This window comes from Diceros bicornis, chromosome 3 (genome assembly GCF_020826845.1).
Source record: "Diceros bicornis minor isolate mBicDic1 chromosome 3, mDicBic1.mat.cur, whole genome shotgun sequence".
In the NCBI taxonomy this organism is placed as follows: domain Eukaryota; kingdom Metazoa; phylum Chordata; class Mammalia; order Perissodactyla; family Rhinocerotidae; genus Diceros; species Diceros bicornis.
In genome coordinates, this window is record NC_080742.1 from 86,051,062 (window position 1) to 86,072,978 (window position 21,917).

The 21,917-nt window shown below is 43.9% G+C and overlaps 1 protein-coding gene across 2 annotated transcripts in view; it reads right to left on the bottom strand.

Moving 5' to 3' along the window:
- The window catches only part of CREB3L2 (cAMP responsive element binding protein 3 like 2), a 101,352-nt gene that overhangs the window by 69,893 nt on the left and 9,542 nt on the right, over positions 1 to 21,917 (bottom strand). The window contains exon 1 of one of the 2 annotated variants that reach the window (XM_058530964.1): positions 18,010 to 18,332. The exons of the other annotated variant lie outside the window; for it this stretch is intronic. Within the exon in view, the coding sequence (XP_058386947.1) occupies positions 18,010 to 18,093 (84 nt within the window). The 5' untranslated portion in view covers positions 18,094 to 18,332. Of the gene's footprint in view, positions 1 to 18,009; positions 18,333 to 21,917 lie in introns of those variants that run through there. 2 annotated transcript variants of the gene reach the window in all.

A 21,917-nucleotide genomic window follows, 5' to 3' on the forward strand; every position in this document is an offset into this window, starting at 1 on the left:
CCCATTAATCCTCTGCCCTTCTCTGCCATCCAGCATCATTCCCCACCTCTTTCCATTGCTCTCTCTGCTCCGGGCACTTGGTCTCCTCAATGCTCCCCACGCACCAAGACACCCCTTCAGGAAGCACTTTTCCCAGACATCCGGGTTGAGTGCTCCTTGACTTTCACTGCCTTCAGGTTCAAATGAAACAAAATCAGAGAGGCCTTCCTGACTGCCCTATGTGAACAAGCCACTCCATCTGTTTGATTGTTCCCCTGTTTATGCCAGCTCCACGAAGGCTAGAGCTCTGTCTGCTTGATTCACTGCTGCGTCCCCAGCACCCAGAATATAGTACCCGGCACACAGTGAGTACCCCATAAATATGTATTCAATAAATGAATTCCCACCCCCATCCATCCTCACCATCCCCCATCACTCACATACAGATTTGCTTTCTCTCACATTGGTCTGCAGATCTAGCTTTTCTACCTAGCAAGGTGATTTTGAATACTGATTCTGACATATGAGCAGTCCCTGTCAGCTTTGAGTCCCTTGGGTCTTCAGTTCCTCCATTTCTCCTTCCTTCCATCCCTCCCTCACTCCAGCCTCCTCCTTTAACTGCCCTTCCTGATCTGTTAACTTCTACCCCAACAAAAGTCTTGATAAGTTGGTCTTATATAAGATAAGATGGTCTATGCCATCTTCCAACTTGCTGATAAGATAGATGAACAGACATAGCGCTGCTAAAGACTCCTCTCTCCTTTGGCTTTAAGCCAGAATCTACATTCTCTTGACTACATCTCAGAAAATCCATGCTACCTCTTAGCCAGCATTGCTTTCTTCCTACTCACAGAGGATCTGTTTAATAATCAGCTCTGGATATTTTCCAGGTATTAATGTCAAGATTTTCACTTTTCAAAAATCTATACCATTCTCACCTCTTTCTAATTTTCTGGTGACTCATACTTCACTTTGGTATTTCTTACACTGGTTTTTTACAATCCATGAGATTTTTATATTTGTCCTAAGATAAACATCAATCTTCCTATCTTCTGGATACATTCTTTTGAAATCTGGGCTTATCAGAAAATTCTCTAGTCTCTCTCTGGTGTCATTATCCCCCATCTTTGTTTTCCTTTTCACGTTTCTTATAGATTGAATTTAAATTTTCTTCTAACATCATTCTTCATGAACTATATTCATATTAGAGTCTTTGGCCATGGAGCTTACCTAATTTTTTCCTGGATTATTTGAAATCCTCCTCCCTAAATTTCTGATACAGGGATAATTATGTTCAGGTATTACCTGATTTGTTTTTATAACCTTAAAATAGAAATGGTCATTCCCCTCTTAGTTTGGTGTTTTGTTTTGTTTTGTTTAGCCTATTTTGCTCAATGTTTTGGTATATCTGTTGAAAAGAAAAAAAATTAAATGAACAAATGATGACATCAAAATAAGAATTTAACACAATCTTTTTTCAGCAGAAATTCCTAAAAAGTCTAAACAGTCCCCCTTATCTCCGTTAAAATTACCATGCTCAAGAAACCCTCACTTAATCTACCAGCAAGTCTATACCCTGGCTCCAAAAACACTTGTCACTCCCAAATCAATCATGTATTTTGACAGGGGAATGTTCTCCTCAGCTGTTTATCCTTCCCACACACTCAGCACAGATACTGAAGCACCTGAGGCTATGGACCCATCAAATACAAGAATTTTAAGCCATCCAGACAAACCAGATCTTTCAGATAAAGGCTTTTTGTGGGCCCCCTGTTCCCAGGGAGGGAAGGACCTGGACAGGTGTGACATGCAAGGTAGTCAGACATTATATTATCTGGACAAACTGATTGCTTCCAAATTCTCCAAATTCTACCCTTTTCTTTAGATTATAGAGAATCACAAGCCAGCACAGTAGTGAGTAAAATCGAGTTCCACTCCAGTGATTATCCAACAGGGGAACAAGATAGATGAGGAAACTACCTGTGTGAAGACACTTGAAATGCAGCAATCCCCAAAACCAGGGTTAGATTGAAGAGCACTGTGGGGGGCAGAGCCCACAACTGCTCAGACTATTGCCAACTGCAGTAATCATGTCTTCTTCAGACAACTAACAATTTACCTATAAACAGCAATTTCGTTCTCCTCCCTCTCTCTCTCTCTAACACACATCATACACACACAAGCATACAAACATTTTTACACTCATTATAGGAGAATAAGAGCCAAAAAAGACAGAAAAATGTGGAATTCTGCCAACTTAAGCATTTGATTTTTTTCCTCTAGAATAATTAAATGAAATCAATGACAAAAGCCACTGGATTTTGAGGCTTTGGAGTCTCCTTCTGAAATATAGAAGACTATTATTAAAATGTTAAGAGAACCCACAGATGATTAGGCCAATGCTAGTGGTTCTCCTGGAATATTACCTTGGGCCGCCTTACAAGGAACCCTGGCCTCAGAAAGCATTGATTAAATAGTCTTAAAGAAGGAACATGGCCCATGCGAGGAGCAAGGAGCCGGAACAGAAAGCCCTGGGTTCCCATCTGAATGATGCAACTATCTGCAAAGCCTCGGCGCCAAATCATATGCTATTTTCTGTGGTGAAGTGAACTGACCAGGTGAGCTCTCAAGTCTCGCTCCACTTAAAATTGTCTGATTCTACATCTGAGGAGGAGCAAAAGAAAGTGCTGTTACGTATGCCAAAATCAGCAACTGGGAGATCAATCCACTGAATGTAGCTTCCTAGTCTAAGCCAGAAATTCTTAAACTTGAGCGTTGTCTTAGTCCATTCGGGCTGCCATACCAAAATACCATAGACTGGGTGGCGCCAGCAGATTCAGTGTCGGGTGAGAGTCTGCTTCCTCATAGACGGTACCTTCTTACTGTGTCTTCACATGGCAGAAGGCACCAGGGATCTTTCTGGAGTCTCTTTTATAAGGACACTAAATCCCATTCACCTTATAAGGACACTAAATCCCATTCACCTCCCAAAGGCTCTACTGCCAAATGCCGTTATATTGGGGATTAGGATTTCAATGTACGAATTTTGGAAGGACAAACATTCAGGCCATTGCAAGCATGTATCAAAATCACCTAGAGGGTCTACTAAAACACAGATGGCTGGGACTCACCCCTGGAGTTTTTAATTCAGCAGGTCTGGGGTGGGGCCCAGGAGTATGTATTTCTAACCAGTTGTCAGATGCTGCTGCTGGTCCATGGAGCACACGCTGAGAACACTGGTCTCCAGGGAAGAGACTTGATGTTCACTGATGGGATCAGGGACTTAGGGAGCCGGGGCTGGGAGGGGTACCAGTTGACCAAGGGGAGTCAAAGAAGATACAGACCAGAGAAGAGGTACAAATGTGAACAGCCATGAAATTCTTCCAGAAAGTGAAAACATAGGGCTAGTTACGTCTTCTTAAATTATATCCTGTTATAAATTGTCAAATAGATTATGTTATTTTCATTATATATCTAGCTTAAATACTTTTAAAAACTATGTCCTAATAACCTGAGATTGTAATTTAATGCTCTTTCAGAAAGCAAGGAAAAAACAAAAGCAAATTCAGTCAACAAAGAAAACTGGAAATACACAATGCACCAGCACTCAGGGGAAAGGCGTTCTTCTTTGGTTCACCACGTTCTTCTTGGTGTTGAATGCATATATTGAAGAAGTGTGTGTTGATTCTAGCCACAGCTCATAAAAGGGAAAGCTTGGAACAGCTAATCTTTTGGAGAGAAGGGGGAGAAAGAATGCCTCGCTTTTGGCTATAGAAAGTTCAACCTGGAAATTTTATAAAGAACAAGCAATAACATATTTTGCCTCACTTTCCTGCCTCTAGACTGAAAAATAATAAAAATAAGGAAATTATAAAAAGAAAAATTAGAGGGAAAAAGGAAGAACTGATGTAATATTAGAATTAGAGTTCCCTCACAAACGCTTTTTATTGACAAGCTGCAAAAACTGTAGTTCTGAATCATTTTTCTGCTCCATATAATACGTATGAGCAGCACTCTCCTCAAGGTAATCTCTCTCATTACGTACAGATTCTCAAGTGTCTGGGAATGAGAGCATGGAAGGAGAGTGTTCTGGGCTGAACGTTCGTGTCCCCTCAAATTTTATACGTAGAAGCCCTAACCCGCAATGTGATGGTATTTGGAGGTGGGGCCTTTGGGAGGCGAATAGGTTAACGTGAGGTCATGAGGGTGGGATCCTCATGGTAGGATGAGTGCCCTTACAAGAAGAGACCAGAGAATATGCTCGATTGCACTCTTTCTCTCTCTGAACTGGGAGAAATAAATTTCTGTTGTTTAAGCCACCCAGTGTATGGCGTTTTGTTATGGCAACTCAAGCTAAGACAGAATGGGAGTGAATTGAGATCAGCCCAGCAGTTTGGGGTCTGAGCTCATAAGCAAGGTATCACCATCTACGAGTGACAATTTACCTAACTTTGGGCCAAGTACCCAGGAAGAAAAGAGCCTCTTTAATGTAATAATGTCATCCCGCCAATAGCAAATCTAAAAAGAGAATAAATGCCAGGCTTAGTTTGAGTCTCAGCTGCTCCCTCAGTGCCTTCACCCCCACTCTAGTTCTTCCCTAATGCTAACCCAAACAAGAGATGCCCCAGATAGCTCTCAGCAGCACATAGTCCTTGCCACTCACCTGAGCCAATGGGACAGCTGAGTTCTGGCACTTGGATTTTCTTCCAGATCCCACGCCCCATGACTTCCAACTGGCGTTTTGCTCCTGATTGCTGGAACCTGCCTTACGCTTTCCCTCTCAGTACAGGAGGCCTGCCCTGCGCTCCATTCCGAAGGATCTTCTTCTATGCCCCCCAACAGATCAGTCTCATGTTGGCCTCCTGTATGACTTACAACCGTTTCCTACCTGGGATTCCCTTCACTGCAGTGCTCCAGCCACGTGTTGGGACACCATGTAAATACCTAACACCACATAAATACTGTTTTTTGAGCACCAACTCTGTGCCAGGGTCTTTGCTTTAACATGCATTATCCCCAATCCTCAACACAATGCTGCAAGGTAGATATCACTCTTTCCGTTTGTGGGTAAAGAACATAAGACTTAGAAAGTTAAATAATTTTCCTAAGATCACACAGCTAGTCAGCAAAGACTTGCTATTTTAACCTGTCTGTCTGATTTTAAAGTCCATAGTCTTTCCAATACACCGCAGTGCCATTTCTACCCCATCTTGGCATACCCTGTCCTTTCCCTATCCTCCACTGCTCATGCCTCCCTGGACTGGAGCTGGTCACTCTTACATCCTCTTAGCCTCATGCTGTGCCAGGCTGTCTGAGCTTCCTCCACCAGGGTCTACACTAGGTCAGTCTCCTAGTACACCCCCCTCCACCCCACCACCTGGTCTCTGTCCCAACCCATAAATGAATCCAATTTGGCAGCTCTGCCCTGCCACATCATCAGTCTCCATGTTGAAGTATAAAATAATCACAGTGCATAAGAACAAGTCTTGTGAATAGTATAGGTGGTCGGGGAAAAGGAGGGAGAAAGGAAAGGAAGGGAAAAAAGAAAATGAGGAAGGAAAAAGAGAAAGAAAGGAGAAGAAAGAATCAAGAAAAAATTAGAGCAGAAGAGACAGAGGAAGAATGAAAATGTGGTGCCCAGTAAAACACCATGTGTCAAGTGAGGACATTCGAGAGGCTGCTTAGTCAGGACAGACAGGAAAATCTGGACCCGGAGCAAGATCCCTGATCTTCCCAGTTAAGCCAAAGCAAACTGTTCCTAGTTTGAGAAGAGAATGTGCATGATATCAAGATTACAAATCATAAAAGCAATGTTTGATCTTTCATTGGATACTGGATTTTAAAAAATCCAGCTAGAAAGGACATTTGGGGAACGACCGGGGCAATTTGAACATGGACATATTAGGAAATAGCAGTCTATCAACATAAATTTTTTTGAGCGATATGATTTTCATTGAGGTTGTTTAGGAGTATGTCTTTATCCTTCAAAGATACCTGCTAAAGTATTTAGAGATGAAACGTCATAATGTCTCGACTAACTTTCAAAGGATCAGCAAAAACAAAACAAACACACACACATATGCAGAAAGACACCAAGACAAGCTAATACGGTAAAATATTAACAATTGGTGGCTTTAATTGGAAGACATATGTCTTCACTGTACTAATTTTACAACTTTCTCAGGTCTGAAATTTTTCGAAATTTTCTTTCAAGAAAAAATTGGGGGAAAAAAATGGTAAACTAGCCCCAACCTAAGAAGCAAACACTTCCATATGCCTCAGGACATTTCCATTTACCCCATAAATTCCTCCTACTGACCTGGAAGGCACTGTTATGCGGGGATTAAAAGCTCATCCAGCTCTGGATTCAGGCTGCCTGTGCTAGGATACCATCTACCACTGATGAGCCAGACAAGCGACTTAACCTCTTCAAGCCTTAGTTTCCTCACCTGTAAAATGGGGCCCAAAACAGTACCCAACTCAAGGGGCTGCTTGTGAGAGCTGCTGTGAGAGAGGACAGAATATATAACAGTACCCCACTTAAACTGCCCAAACAGAATCCCAAAGCACAAGGTGACTATTGTGTTGTAGAATTTTCTTTTTCTTTCTTCCTCTTACGTAAAACACAGAGAAGCAATCTCAAAAAGATAGCATGTGCCCAAGACCACAGAAACTGGAATTGATCCACACATCATGTCTTTAACGGGAGAACAGGGTGACGCCTCTTTACCAAACAAAGTTTCTCATAAACTCTGTTTCCTAACCTCACATTCAGGGTTAAGCACTCTCAGTGGAGAAACAGCAACCGTAAGAAAGAAAAATGAGCCTCCTTCGGTAAGGAGGACAGTCCACGGAGTGGGGCAGGGGCTAGGTAGGGAGCCCAAAGCCAAAACAGAGTCTCTCTTTTGGCAGGGAAGTCTCAGGCCAAGGACCTGGAGGGCTGGCTTCTCCCCTCCCCACAGTAACTGCCTTGATGACTTGAGAGTGTGGCCCAGACAGAGCACATTCCACAGGACCGGAGCGTGGGCGTGGGGCCAGCAGCCGTTAAACACCACTTTTGTATCCCCCAGCAAGAAAGAATGTCTGGAACCAACAGCATGTGCCTTGTGCTAAGAACAGATTTCTCCTCTGGCTATTCCTCCGGGCTACAGAAGGACCGTTAATGCCTCGCACACCCACCTATGCTGCCCTTACTTTATAACTGTGTGCCTCCGTGTGAGATGCTTCAGGGCATCCGTATTTTTTAAGAAGTCTCAAGTATGTTTCCAACATCAGTAGGAACATAGTCCCTGAATTAGGTTAGCAGCAACACTGAAATACACACAAATTTAAAAGAAAATAATCAAGTCTACACAGAGCCTAAAGTTGCCCACTTATTCCCAGAATTTGAGTTATATATTAAAAAAAAAAAAGGCTTGGAAGACATCTAAGTTATTACACAGACATTATTATTAAGGGGAGCTGCAGATACTGCAGAAGCCGTGCGCTCTGTTGCAATGCTGTGACGAGTGGGTGCACGCAGAACTCACGTCCTTACTCTGTGCAATCAGAATCCCCTTCTAGGGGTCTTGTTCCCATTGCAAACCATCTTACCGTATGTTCTTCTGCCCTTAATCATGGACTTCTCTGGATAGTCACAAAAAGCCATAGAATGTTTATAAAGCATATTTTGGCTCTTTTCACCTTTCTTAAGTTATTAATTAAGCCAACCTATTTGAAAGAGAAAAAAAGGAATATAACCTAAAATTCTAACACTTGGATATTCGTTAAGAAATACAAACACACAAAATTTACAAGACATAGGCATTAAAAGGTAATAGATAACTATTAAAATAAGAAAAATGTCTATTATTGAATGTAAGAGTATGACACAAAAGTTATATGAAACAAATGGATTATGGCTATGTCAAAGAACTATTCATAGAAAAATGTCTGAATGCTAATTAAGCATAATAACAGTTCTTCTTGATATGAAAAAGCAAAACAATGAATCTAGAATAAGGGCAGATTTCTTATTTTGAATTCCACAGTCATCTAAGGGTACCAAACACCAGGTCTCCGTAGCATTCACTGATAAATCACTGTGGATCAATCAACACACGGAGAATTTTCACGTCAGCAAGTTCCCATATGGACACCCTGGCAACACAGTCCTCCTGCTTGATTTGGGGAATGTCCCCAAATGCCAATGAAAGGATAGAGGCTTCAGAGCCTCTGTGAAAATATTTACACATGAGAAAACATGCACACGCACACACACACACACACACACACCCCACACCAGAAAATTGAAGAAATAGGCTAGTATGAAGGACTGAAATGGTTTGCAATTCCTCAACTAATGACAGACTTAGTCATAGAGAGCCCTACTCCACTTGTTTGCCTTGTGTAGAAGCCTTGGGTCCTGAGGGGTGGAGATCCTGGCTGTTCTCTGAATCCGTAAGCTCACGGTGGGTGTGTGCTCAAAGCTGATAAGCTTTTACTAAGTCGGTTTAGAACTACAGCAAGGAACACAGGACAGAGTTTCCTAGACAGTGACCCACAGGTGCCTATTCTCTTTGATCACAGTGGAGATCCACATGGCCCTTGGGAGCTAGAAGAAAGCAGAGCTGGAGTCCGTTAGTCTACTGTGTTCCTCAGAGGGAGCGAACAGCAAAAGGTAACAGGAGATGTCCTCAAGTCAAGAAAGTAGCAGCATAGGGCCCATGTGGCACCGGATACATGACTGTGCTCTGACACTTACTATGATGGAGACACTAGAAGGGACAGGTTATTATATATGCCTAACGCCATGCACGTAAAATGTGAGAACAGCAAGAGGGGTCTCAGGCAGCCAGACCTTTACAATTCATTCTCCACACCCTCCTCTTAAAAACCCATTTTTATCGATTAAACAATTATTCATACAGAGCTTCTAATTAATGACTCTCCCATCTATATTCACAATTAAATTCTCCAATAGTTAATTACGCAAGTTTTCACAAGATTTCTAGCAATCTAAAAACATCTGAGGAGTTGGCATTGCATGTTCTGAGGAGCATTTCCAAACCAACGATTGCTCATCATTGACTCCGCTGGGGTAAAGCAGGAGTCAGCTGGCATGAGACATGATACAAGAAGGAACTGATCAGAGGCAGAAACAGCCATACTACAAAATTAGAAATAAAAGAAATAATGCCAAGCATCTGCCTTTTAAAAAAGCCAATCTCCTTGTGTAAAGAAATGGGAATAAAATGACTTGTCCTACCTACCCCATCGGGTTAATTCATCAAACAAACATTTCTGAGTGCTGGGTACTGGGGTACAATGGTGATGAAAAGCAAACACACCCTTGCTCTACTGGGACATACACGAGTGAGGGAGAAGATGTCAATCAATCAAAATAATGAACATAAAATATAAAATGTTATAACTCCTCTGAAATAAAATAACCCAGATCTCTAAGAACAGGAAGCGTTTCCTCAAGGCTTGAGTCAATCTAGAGGATAAGCAGCAGTTAACTGGGCAAAGGGGAGAGGGGAGGAGGACAGTTCCAGACAGGGGGAATAGCATGTGCATGTGCAAAGGCCCTGTGGCAGGAAGAAATATATTTAAAGAACTTAAAAAGGGGAAAGGGGTTCTTCTGGCTGGAGTACAGATTGCCAGGGAAGAGCTATACAGACGTCAAACCACAGAGGGAGCTGTAGGCCTTGTTAGGGACTGTGTTTTTATCATAACAGCAATGTAAAGCCATCGAGGGGTTTAAGGAATGACAGTGACTTAATCAGATTTGCATTTTGTAAAGATTTCTCCTAAATTTGGGGATGATGGGAAGGAGAGAGGACAAAATAGATGCGAGGAGAGTTGTTAATAGGTTACTGCAGTAGTCCTTGTAAAAGATGGGGGTAGCGTTGTCCTGATGAGGCAGCCAAGGAGATGGAAAGAAGTGGATGGAACCAAGACATTTAGGAGGAAAAGGTCCATAGGACTGAGTGACAGATTGGATATGAGGGTTTAGGGAGAGGGTGACGTCAAGGATGGCTCCTAGGTGCCTGGCCTGCTGGAGCGAATGGATGACTGCACCATTTGCTAAGATACGGAACAGGCTTGGGGTGGAGCCTGGGGGAGAGACACATCATAAGTTCAGTCTTGGACATATTTCGTGGAGGAACCCCTGAGACAGTCAGTGGAGAGACACGTTGGCAACTGGATACTCAGGTCTTGCAGAGAGATCCAGGCTAAAGATATAAATCACAGGCCTATCACAATATAGATGGTAATTGAAATGACAGAAGTTGCCCAAGGGAAGGTTACAGAGTGAGAAGAGCTGACATTTCAGCATCAAGCCCTGAGACACTCAAACCCTTTTAGAAGATTGTATGACTTAAAGGAGATAATGGATATCAATGGATCTTACAAACTGTAAAGTACCATAAAAATTAGTTACTATAAACACTGAAAACGCTTGGAGACTAATCTCTCTCTGTATTTTCTATGTGTAGAAACTGCAAGGAAGGTTACAGATCAAGCTCAACAAGGTCAGTAGTTGTACCAGGCAGGACTGGGTAGGAGTTTAATGCATATCAAAACTCCAAACAGTCCGGGAGAACAGACAGTTTGACTTCTCTGTGAGCCCAAGAGGCCCTGGGAAGGGGGCTTAGAGTCACTCACAATCAGCAGGGTATTTCTTTTCCAGAACCCACAAATGAGTCCCGTACTTAGGCCTCTGCAATAAGCTGGCTACAGCTCCCTGGGGCCTGGCTGACACACTGTAACCTCACATCTGCAGGACTCTTGCCCTTCTCCCTCCCTTAAAGGGCCTTTGTCATTTGTTCCCCAGCCCCACAGGCAGGACAGAAGAGCCTTTACTTCTGAACTCCTTAAAAGCGGAATGAAGTTGGGGGAGCAGGGAAGTCAGAGAGAGACTTCATTCTGCACATTTCAGGGAGGATCAGGACCCATGACTCAGTGAGAAGTAGAACACAAGCACCACACAACGCACTTCTTGAGGCCTCCTCATCTCCCGATGCCTCAACACCCAATTTTAAAATAGCAGGAAAGAGGGAGGCAATCAAGCCTTGCACAAAACAGCTTTTATTTTTCCCTTAGGAAAACTGTTTTCAACTATATTCATTTGCAGAAATTAAAAGTGATTTCACCCTCCAAATAGTGACCTTAGAATCATTCTGTCCAGCTGCAGCAATGAAATGCAATTCAGTGCCGGCCATTGGGAAAGACACGGAGTGGGAGGCTGGACCAGATGACCCTCAATGGTTTCTCCAGCTCCAAGATTCTTCCCCATGTGGAAGAACCAGATGTTCCTATAAAAGAGTCAGCATCTTTCAAAAACATTTATTTTCTCTATGCTAGTATGGGAATCAATGGCACTCAGAATTCCAATTAATCAAGTTTTGGGTTCAACACAGATATTTTATCAGTCAGGAGTTTGCTCTCACCAACTTTCTCTCTGGGGTCTTCTCGGGGTCGCTTTCCTGAATATACAATGGCCACCCAGCCACCAGGCATGTGCTGAAACCCGCTGACCCTACACTCTTCTCCCACAGCACAGATGCAGTCACTCTCTACTCACCTGCACCATCAAGCCTTGGGGGCATCAGCCCCAAATTAATCATCTGGAGAAGTGTGGAAGGTTTTTTCCAACATTCTAATTTGAAAAACGTAAATCAGAGCAAAGTTGAGAGAAGTTTATAATGCCTACTGTACGCCTACCACCTAGATTCTACCATTAACATTTTATTGTTCTTGCTTTATCACAAACCTATCCACCAATCTATTCATCCATCACTCCACTTTACTTTTTATGTTTTACATGGTAAATCGCAGACTTCGGTATAAATATAAATCTGATCTGGGGACTATGTAAAAAATTCTTACGCCCCATCTCCAGAAATTTTGAATTAGTTAGTCCTGAGAGGGGCTCAGGCGCCAGCTTTTTTTTTTAAATCTCCCCAGGTAATTCAAATGTGTAGACAAAGGGAGAGGCCAGAATGCATCGGCTTCCCATGAGCCCTGACAGGTAGGAGTGGGAGAGGCCAGAGGGTGGAGACAAAGAATGCCACAGCCATGCAGCCTGCAGCGCTCAGTCTTCTTGTATGTGCACACCAACACACACAACCCACAAACACAAAAGGCAAAGGATGCGGGGGCAGGGTTGGAAAGACTTGCCTTTATTCCTTTAGAACTGAGGCTGCAACAGGGGAGGTTCAGGTCTAAAGGCACTCCCTGAGTTACGCACTGGCCGTTGCCCCTGCCCAGCTGCCTCCCTCCATCCTTGCCAGTTTCCTTCTCCCCGTCACGCTGCCTCCAATCTACAGTGGAAGGCTGCACGGAAATGAGGTTGCAGGTCTTCTCACATCTAGCAACAGGGAGAAGGGAGGCTTAGCAATAAACTCTGCCCAGGTTTCTTAGTCTAGACGATCCAGAAGCAGAACGTTTCAGTGGCAGCAGTGGCTGATGCAGCAGCATCTCCATTTCTGCTCTCACAGAGACCCAGGGGACACCATGAAATGGTTATGCAACAGCGCAACAACTGCAAAATAAAACTGTGGGGACAGATAATACTTATAGGAGTTCAGAAAAAGGAATGACGATAGTGATTATCATTAACTGGGCATCTAATCAAATATCAGCAAATCAAGTATCAGAAAAGCCTGGATATTAATTTCATGTTGAAGACAATAGATCGATCCTATGTAACAACACCAATAAACCTCATTTTCTTTTGTTTAAGAAATGTAGAAGCAGTACTCAGCAGTGCCTTTTAATCTGAACTTAATATCTCAGAATTAGGGAGAACTCTTAACCTTTTCTAAAATGACACCACATAAATAATCCCATTTAACCCTCACACCAACTCTGTGAAATCAATGGGTAGTATCATCCTACCTTACAGATGAAGCAAATAAGGCCAAGATAAATAAAATTAAATCAGAGACTATTGAGCTCAATGAACCCAAAATGTAAATGACCTGACTTCTGGCCACATTTTTGTAATTTGAAAGCACTTTACAGAAAAATTGAATTCAAAGTCCAATAGAATAATCTCTCTTAAAACAGATTTAACAACAGGAAAGATGAGCTTGAAAAGCAATCAGGACAAAGCAAATAAAATGTCCTGATGCCATTTCTGATTCTAATTCCAGAAGCATTTCAGATGGGTGCAGAAACAGCACTGTTTACGAAACGCAGATAATCGACAACCTGGGAGAGCCATGCCTCGGTCTGGACGATGCCAGCTAAGTTTACACAGCTTAGAGCATCCGTTAAACTTCTGTGAATTTGGGGAGAGTCCAAGATTTATCTCTAAATGGCCTATAAACTACTTTGTCTTTTTTTTTCTTTAATTTATTGGTGGGGCATAAGGGAGCCTCTTTTAAAAAGCAAGAGATTTACACAAAAATCTGTATTTTTGGCTTCTTTTAAAGCCAGATCATCTGCAATATTGGGTCCAAATTCCTGTCTGGCAAGTGTCCGTCAGAGCTGAGTGGCTGCTGCTTCCTCTGAACAGGTGCTGAGCTCTCCCAGTCTCTCCCGGCCTCTCCAGTCCCTCTGCTCCCTACCAACTCCCTCATCAGCCTCCCTCGTTTACCCGCCTGACTCCTGAGCTCAAGTCAACATGAAGGGAGGTGGTCCAGGAAGGTGAGAATGGTCAGCCCTGATGCTATATGAAGGTTAGTAAGTCAGATCACATTGTTTTCAAATAATGGGGAGTAGGAAAGAATGTAGGACTGTGGTCAGGCAGTGATACTGGGGATCAGAAAGCTGAATGACCCAATCCACTGTTATTCTCACCAAGTGATGAGGAATGGAGGCAAATGAGCAAATGTTCAGTTTAGGGGACAAACAGCACAGCATGCAGGTGAAGAGCTCCCTTTAGTTCTTGAGGGTGGGACCCCCATGATGGGATTAGTGCCCTTATAAGAAGAAAAAGAGAGACCAGAGCTCTCTCTCCCTCTCCACCACGGGAGGACACAGAGAGAAGGCAGCCATTTACAAGCCAGGAAGAGGGCCCTCACGAGGAACAGAATTTGCCAGCACCCTGATCTTGGACTTGGATCTTGATCTTCCCAGCCTCTAGACTGTGAGAAACAAATGTCTGTTGTTTAAGCCACCCAGTCCATGGTATTTTGTGATAGTAGCCCAAGCTAAGACACCTAGATACTCTCAATGCCAAATACCATCCACCTGGCCCACTGTGGGGCTAAGAGGCTCTGAGACACTGGTCCCCTCATTTTTGCCTCCTCTACCACACACCCCCAAGGCAGGGATGGAGAACGTCCTCCAGAGCGCTCTCGGGCACACAAACCCAGCACTAAGACTGGCTGAGCGCCCAAAGAAGGAACTCAAACAGGAGAAGCAAGGGCAGAGACGCAATGTCGCAGGGCCACCAGGCAGCCCTCAGAGGTGCAGGAAGGGAAGAAGAGGATTGCAACTGAAAATCCAAAGGGAAAGCTGGTACAGAGCTAGTGGTCCTTCAACATGTTCCAACAAATGTGGCTAAGTTAATATCCCCTCTGCACACAGCGAGGAGTCCATAAACACTGGCGACTCAAGGCTGCTCTTCTAAAGAAAACACACCAGGCTACAGGCCGGGATTATTAAACGGCTCCAACCGGGCAAAGCTGCTTACTCTCAAACGAGTGTTTTTACACCCCATCGCTCTCCACCAAATAAATTTTTACAAATCCTTGCTCAAAGCCAATTCCTCCAAGTCGCCATCGCAGCCTGGCTCCTTGGTGTGCCATGGACTTTCCTCACTGTTAGCACGCATCTCTGCTTTGTCTCACACAGACGATTGTTCTGGCGGCCCTGCTAGGCTTGGCTCCTCCGGCGCAGGGCTAAGTCTTCTATGGCTTTTGTGATCATTCCAGGAGGCCAGATTCCAGGTTCTGCACTCAGAGGCGGCCCAGTAATTATTGTTGGCCAGCTGCTTCTCCTGAGAAAGGATAATCAGACCTTTTGATTCCCATACACACACCGCGCGTGTCCCTGTCACTCTCGTCTCCGGTGAAAGGGACTTCTGCACAGATCACTCATATTCAGGGCACAGTTTACGCATCAGGGGATGAGCAGCCCAGCCCAGGAGTGCTGAAAAGTGCATCTGGGGTTTTTGGCACACTGAGCAGAAGTAATAGGAAATAAACAGTTCCCTTATCGGTGACATGAGGGGTTGTGCTCAGCCATCTCAAACGTCCCTACCAGACCTACGATCCTATAAGTTGGGGAAAATGTCATTTTGTAGTGTGGCAATACTGTTACTTGACCACCCAGTATCCATCCTGCCCTCCCTCCTCACCATCAGACATGCCAACCTTGTTCAGGGTAGCAAGGTATGCAGCTAAAATACTCACCTTCTTGGCCTCTCTTGCAGTGAGGGGTGGCCAGCGAGACCTAAGAGGACTTCTGCTGAGGACCTCAAAGCAAGCCTTAGCTTTTCTAATATAGTTACCACCCCTGCTTTGTCCTCCCACTTTCTTCCTGCTGGGGAGGCTGATATTATGCTGGAGGTGAAGCAGTCATCTTGCAGTCATGAGGCAATGCCCATGAGGACAAAGGTCTAACTGCTAAAGATGGCAGAATGAAAAGGTGGTACAATCCTGGGCCCCACTGGCACTGTTCAATCACTACACCAGTCCTAGAAGGCCTAGCCCAGGACTTCTTCGTTCACAAGATAAGCTTCCAGGCTTAAATCACTGTATTTTGAAGCCAAATGATATATACACTTGTAATCTTGAAACTTTTGTTCTTGGTTTTGTTTTGATTTTTTTTTTCTAAAAGCAAATTTGGCTCAGGTAATGGTTTCTCAAAAGGGCAATGAGAAAAAAATAAATCAACCTAGCAGGATATTTTTCTTTTAGTTGGCAAACACCAAAGAATAAACTTCCCCATGAAAGTTGTCAGCATTTCATGAAAAACCAATGAAGGGCTAACTAGTCTCCAAAAGTGTCAGCTCTTTTGCAGTCATGCAGCTCCACAGAGAAGAACCATCAGGAACTCGTTCCAACTTGCTAGCCTCTATAGCTAAGGATTTTCTCTCTTTGGCATTCAATCCCATTATAAGCAATGACTTTTTTTGTTTCAAATAAAAATGTATAACTTCCAGGGGGGGTGGGAATTTGTGCACCAGTGTCTAACAGCTCTCTCCCAAAGCCCTATTGAAATTGCCAAAGTAATAACGAGGCGTTATGGAAGGGGTCCATTCACATGCTAGAATCTACGTGCAACTTCTGTACATAGAATGCTGTTGATCCAGATAAAAGGAAGGCAGAGAAGAGCAACTTAGAACCCTGCTTCCAAAGAAAGTAAACTCAGAGGAGGTTCTCTCGCTGAACTCTACTTATATCAACTACTTTAGAAGGTCAAAGGCTGAATGTAGTTCAGGTCGTGGGTCAGGAGAGCATGTGGCTTCAACACCCTTTGCTGCAGCTTATCCACAGCACTCAAAGTTGCTCTGCTGGTAAGGCCCGGGGGACAAGCAGTGCCAAGCACTGGAGAGCCCTTCAGGCTTCTCCTGGACACTGTGGACAGGGTCCGGCTCGGGCTGTTCCACACCATGCTCCCCACTCCTTCCCAAGCCTCCTCATGTTAATGGATTCCTAACATACCACAATCAGCCCCGGAAACGCTGTGTATACCAGAAAAACAATGAAAATGATCTGAACGTCCAGTCATAGATGGTTGTTTCAGGGGATGGCAGGGACAGGGAATGGGCTGGCCTCTTCTTGTCTTCCTTCTTGTGACTTGAAGAATGTTAACACCTGCCACCAATCCACCCCCTCAAAACCTACAAAGAATTTCAGTTCCACAGAAGCAGGTGCCTGAAAAATCGCAGTGTGAATTCAGTCATGCAAATCAACACCGGGCTTCGAGCCTAAAAAGATTCAGGCAGAAACTAAAGAAACTTTTTGGTGTTTTTTTCCCCTAAATGTCTGGTTGCAATTAGGCCATATTAGGGTGAAGGCAGTCCAAAGGTACAAACTCCCAGCTATAGGATAAAAAGCCCTGGGGATGTAATGTACAGCATGGTGACAATGGTTAACAATACTGCATTGTATACCTGAAAGTCGCTAAGAAAGTAGATCTTATAAGTTCTTATCACAAGGAAAACAATTTGTAACTATGTGAGGTGATGGATGTTAACTAAACTTACTGTAATCATTTCACAATATATACATATATCAAATCATTATGTTGTACACCTTAAACTTATACAATGTTATATGTCAATTATATCTCAATAAAACTGGAATAAATAAACACATAAATTAGGCCACATTAGAAAGGCTTTATTCTGTTTACTGATTTTTTTCTGAAGTTTAGAATTCAGCAAGAGTTTTCTCCTACGTCTCCCTGAAATTGTTGGGAAATGGAGGCCAGGAACCCAGTATCTCCTTAGTGGCCATGTACCAGGCACTGAGATAAACACTTTATTTACATCATGTCACTTATCTTCTATCATGGCCTTGCGAAATAGCCTCAGAAACGTACCCAGAGTAGGGAGTGCCAGAAGCAGACTGTAAGCCCAGTCCTTCATTCATCCATTCATCCAGCAAATATTTTATTGGACACCTATCATGTGCTCGGCACTGCTGTGGTAGCTCCCATCCAGTGTGCCTAGGGAGTGCCCCAAGCAGAGGCTGGAGCCGACAGAGCCCCTGGGCTGCGATCAGCCTCATCCATTGCTTCAAGGCACAGGACGGATACCATCATCATCTGTGAGTGCCATGTTGACAGAGCTGGGAAGCACTGAATAAATAATGTGCTGGTGGTGATAAGGGCTATGAAGTTTGTGCTAACTCCAAAATCTCTCCTTTTTCTATCAACCCTTTCCCGCAGTGGTTGAGCAATCAGCAGACAACAGGACATTCAGAATCCCACGACAGAAATAGGAAGGGTACGAACAAGAAAGCTAAAAATTCACCATGCTCACTCCACTCAGCCATCCCACCTCTCAGCTGGGCCAGGCTTAATTTCAGTTTCCTCCTATAAGTCTGTATTTAAATCAAAAAGAAACACTGGGTTTCGACCCACCTCCTGTTCCTCCGTATGTAAACACAGCTGAAAAGCCAAATGGTTTTCTAGCTGCTGCTTCTCTGCCTCTCTCTCATCACACATGAGAATGCTGGGGTCGCCGGGCGCCTTCGGCTAGAACGTGAGGCCTTGGAGCCCAAGGGGGGCAGGTTTGTCTCCATCTGGGTTTGGTCTCACCTCCTCGGCTTCCTCAGCCCAAAGCCCCAGGCCTTCCAGCTGCCCCCAAATGTGGGTCACAGGTTGCAGGAGAGCCCTGGAAAGAAAACTTGCAAATCCACAGCAGAACCAGAAAAACAACTCCTGGCAGTGCCTCAGAAATGAACACCACGTCAGTGTAGGAAGTTAAAAGTCAAAGCTACAAAGATCGGCTTCGGGTTCTTTGGTTACAAAAAATATAGTATTTCTCTCACTCGATCCCACCCTCCTTCCCAAAGGACAATGTCCAGTGCCTAAGCCATTTGTAAATGGAAATGGGGGGAACACACCATATTTTAACTTTTTAATTACATTCCACTGAAATCTATAGGTCTGCTCCTAAATTGTTTGAAGTAAGTTTTTATTAAAACAAAACAAAAACAGCCTACACACACACAAACTCACACACATATGCTTAAGGCTCTTGGGGCCAATCTGGCTTCCTGTATGACTACAAAAGGAAGCTTGTCTGTGACTAATTTTAAAAAACAAAGTTAAAATCAAAAGCTGCCACAGGTAACCCCAGCTTATGAAGCCACATTCCACAAGTTTGTAACAGCAGGATGCTGCCAGCGGGGTAGGTTGTTTGTGGTGGCAGAGGGCGGGCGTGTATGGGAACTCCGGACATTCTGCTCAATTTTGCTGTGAACCTAAAGCTATTCTAAAAAATTATGTCCATTTATTTTTAAAGTTTGTAACACAGGTGCTTCACACTCACAAGGCGTTTTGTTATTGAAATAATGTGATAAAAAGTAATGTTTCCCAGTTAGCCAAGAGACCCACTTAACCCACACTGCAGCGGAACCTTGGGGTGAACTTGGTGTCTCCTGGCAGGAGTCTGTCCTGCTCCCGGGTGAGAAGGGCCGCCTGCTTCCTCCCTGCGCAGAATTCTTCTTCCACTCTACTCCCTTCTTTCTTCAGCCCTTATGTGCTGGCTTCAGTCCAGGCTATAGGGCTCCTCCTCCCATGCCTGTTCCTCACCTCCCACGAAAGCAACATCCCGGATACAGGGCAGCAAAGAGCAAGGGCAGAATCCAGCCCAGCATGCAGGGGGCACAGGGAGGCCTGGAGGGTGTCCCACCAGTGTCCCCTTTGAAGGTCCTGAAACCCAGGCCCTGCTTATAGCTGCACATTTTCTTTGAAGCTGCATCATTTATTTTAATGTTCCCTCCACTAGAAAGCCCTCAGGCTCATATTCTTATTACAAAACCATTTGTCCTCACGTGTCTCTATTATCATGTCATACAAAACATGAGGCCAATTAGAGTTTTTTCTTTTTCTACCATTTGAATATTGTTGATATCTCTGCAATCAAATTCATCTTTGGCAACTAGTGAGTTCACCTGATACTTTCTCAGTGGGAAGAGTCAGAAGGAATACAGAAAGGAAAAGGCAGAAGCCTGATAGGCATTTGATACATTCCAACCCTCTTTACAGGCGTGAGTCCAGAGACCATCCTTTTGCAGGCCCCAAAGCCTGAGAACCATAATGACACATGCACATAGGGACACATGCATAAACCCCTCCTCACCACCTGGAAGGACATCGGGGTTAGATGGACTCAGGTTGGAGCGAGGAATGAAGGAAGCACCCTCCTAAAACTGCACGGGCACCATGACAGTCTGCAAGGCCATCTTTGAGGATTGCTTTTAACCTTTTACAAAACAAAAGGAAAGAAAGACGCAGTGTTGCATATACTATCCATCGTGCATACTTCCTCTCAGTTCCTGCGCTTCTGCAATTTCCAATCTCTCCTGGAAACAAGGCCTCCACTCCTTGGCACAGTGCCACACAGCATGACCACAGGTCCAGACCACAGGGAGGCCTCCGTAGCTCCAAGACACAGGTACTGCCCTGAGCTAACATAAACACAGTCCTTGGAGTGTCTGGCAGTCAACTGAAGAACACACTCAGCCCTTATTTATCTCAACTATTCTGCAGCAACTCTCCCCTCTTTTGGATCCTATGATGGGATTTTCCTGAATTTTCTCCACATTTTCCTGCCGAGTCTTTCTGACTTTCATCTGCAGATTACTCTTCCCCTGCCAACCTTTCTGGTGCCCCAGGGCTCCATCCTCAGCTTTCTCTCACACTCCTCACTCTCACCTTGACCTCTTTGGACTATCTTATACGGACTATTGGCTTCACTTTTCCCTCACTAGACTCGTAACACCCAAATCTACATCTCCAGTCCAGATCTTTCTCCAGAATTCCAGACCCAAGTTTCCAAATGCCTTTTAAGTATCTCTCCTGAATGTTCCACGAACACATCAGAATCACCATGTCTGAAACTGAACTCATTATCTTTCCCACTAAACTCATTCTTCCTCCAAATATTCCTCTTCTAGGTCAACGGCAGCACCATCACCTTAGTCGGCCACTTCAGAAAACAGGAAGTCCCCACATGCCTCTCTCATCCCCACGGTGACCAAATCTCCACGTCTAGCTCCTAACTCTTTCTTGCATTCATGTGCTCCTCCCCGTCTGGTTCAGGCCCTCACGGTGTCTTGTTCTACTTCATGGATGAAATACCAGGCAGCAGATCGTCTTGCCGCCATTAACTCTGCCCTCCAATCCATCCTTCATAACCATTAGGGTTTTCTTTCGAAAATACATTTCTACTCCTGTCCCTCACTCATCAAAAGCCTTAAAAGCCTCCCACTCTACTGCCCACAAAAGAATGTCCAAATGATTAACAAAGCATGCAAACCTTTTACGATCTTGTCGTATCTCCCAACACTCCCCACAGAGCACCCTATTCTCAAACCACATAAAACTACTTGGGACTCCCAAAATCAACCATGACATTTTACACATTCCAACTCTATACCTGATGTTCCCGCTGCCTGGAGAACTCCTGTTTATACTTCAGGACCCAATGCAAATATCACCTGCTCTGCAAAGTGTTCCCAAATGCTTCATCTCCTTCAGACTTGTTATTCCATCCTCTGTGCTCCAGAAATACTTTGAATACAGCTCTAATGCAAAATGTGCACCACGTATTTAATGACTTGTAATTTAATAACTATTTACGCATCTTCCTTCCCACTCTACTGGGAGAGCCACAAGGTCAAGAATATGTATCTTCCTGCCCAGAACACACACAGGTTTGGAAAAGCAGTTCATTAAGTTCCTCCAATTGGAGGAAGGACCAGCTGTGAGAGATGTTGCCCCAGGATGCAGACAGGAAGCCAGGGGAAGGAAGGAGTTAATGGTTGAAACTTTAAAACACTATGACTGGTAACCTTGGACTTAAATTTCTGTTTAACACAATTGGCCAGTGAGAAAGCATTTTCATCACAAATCCTTACTTCCGCCAAGTTTTCTAAAAACATCACCCTATCAGTTTGAATCCTGCAGGCTCTTTCTCAGCCAAAAGGAATTTCCCTTTAAACAAAAACTATTCAGACATTTCCAAGATATGAAATGTTAAAAACCAGGATTTTCCACTCAGACAACTAGAAAACTGTTTGTGGATTTTTTATTCCCAGACTCCTCTTATTTGCCAAGAAGTCTGAAGAAGGTTTTTTTGGTTTTAGTTTTTTTTTTCTGATGTTAAAAAAAAATGTTTCCTACCTCTGTGCCTCTCTGTTTTCCATTCTTTATTTTGTCTGGGTTTTACAGAAGCGAGGTTTTAAATCAGAAAACAGAGGCTACAAAATGCAAAACAACACCTGCCAACTGAGTTGCCCCAATGAAATAGGCTATCAACT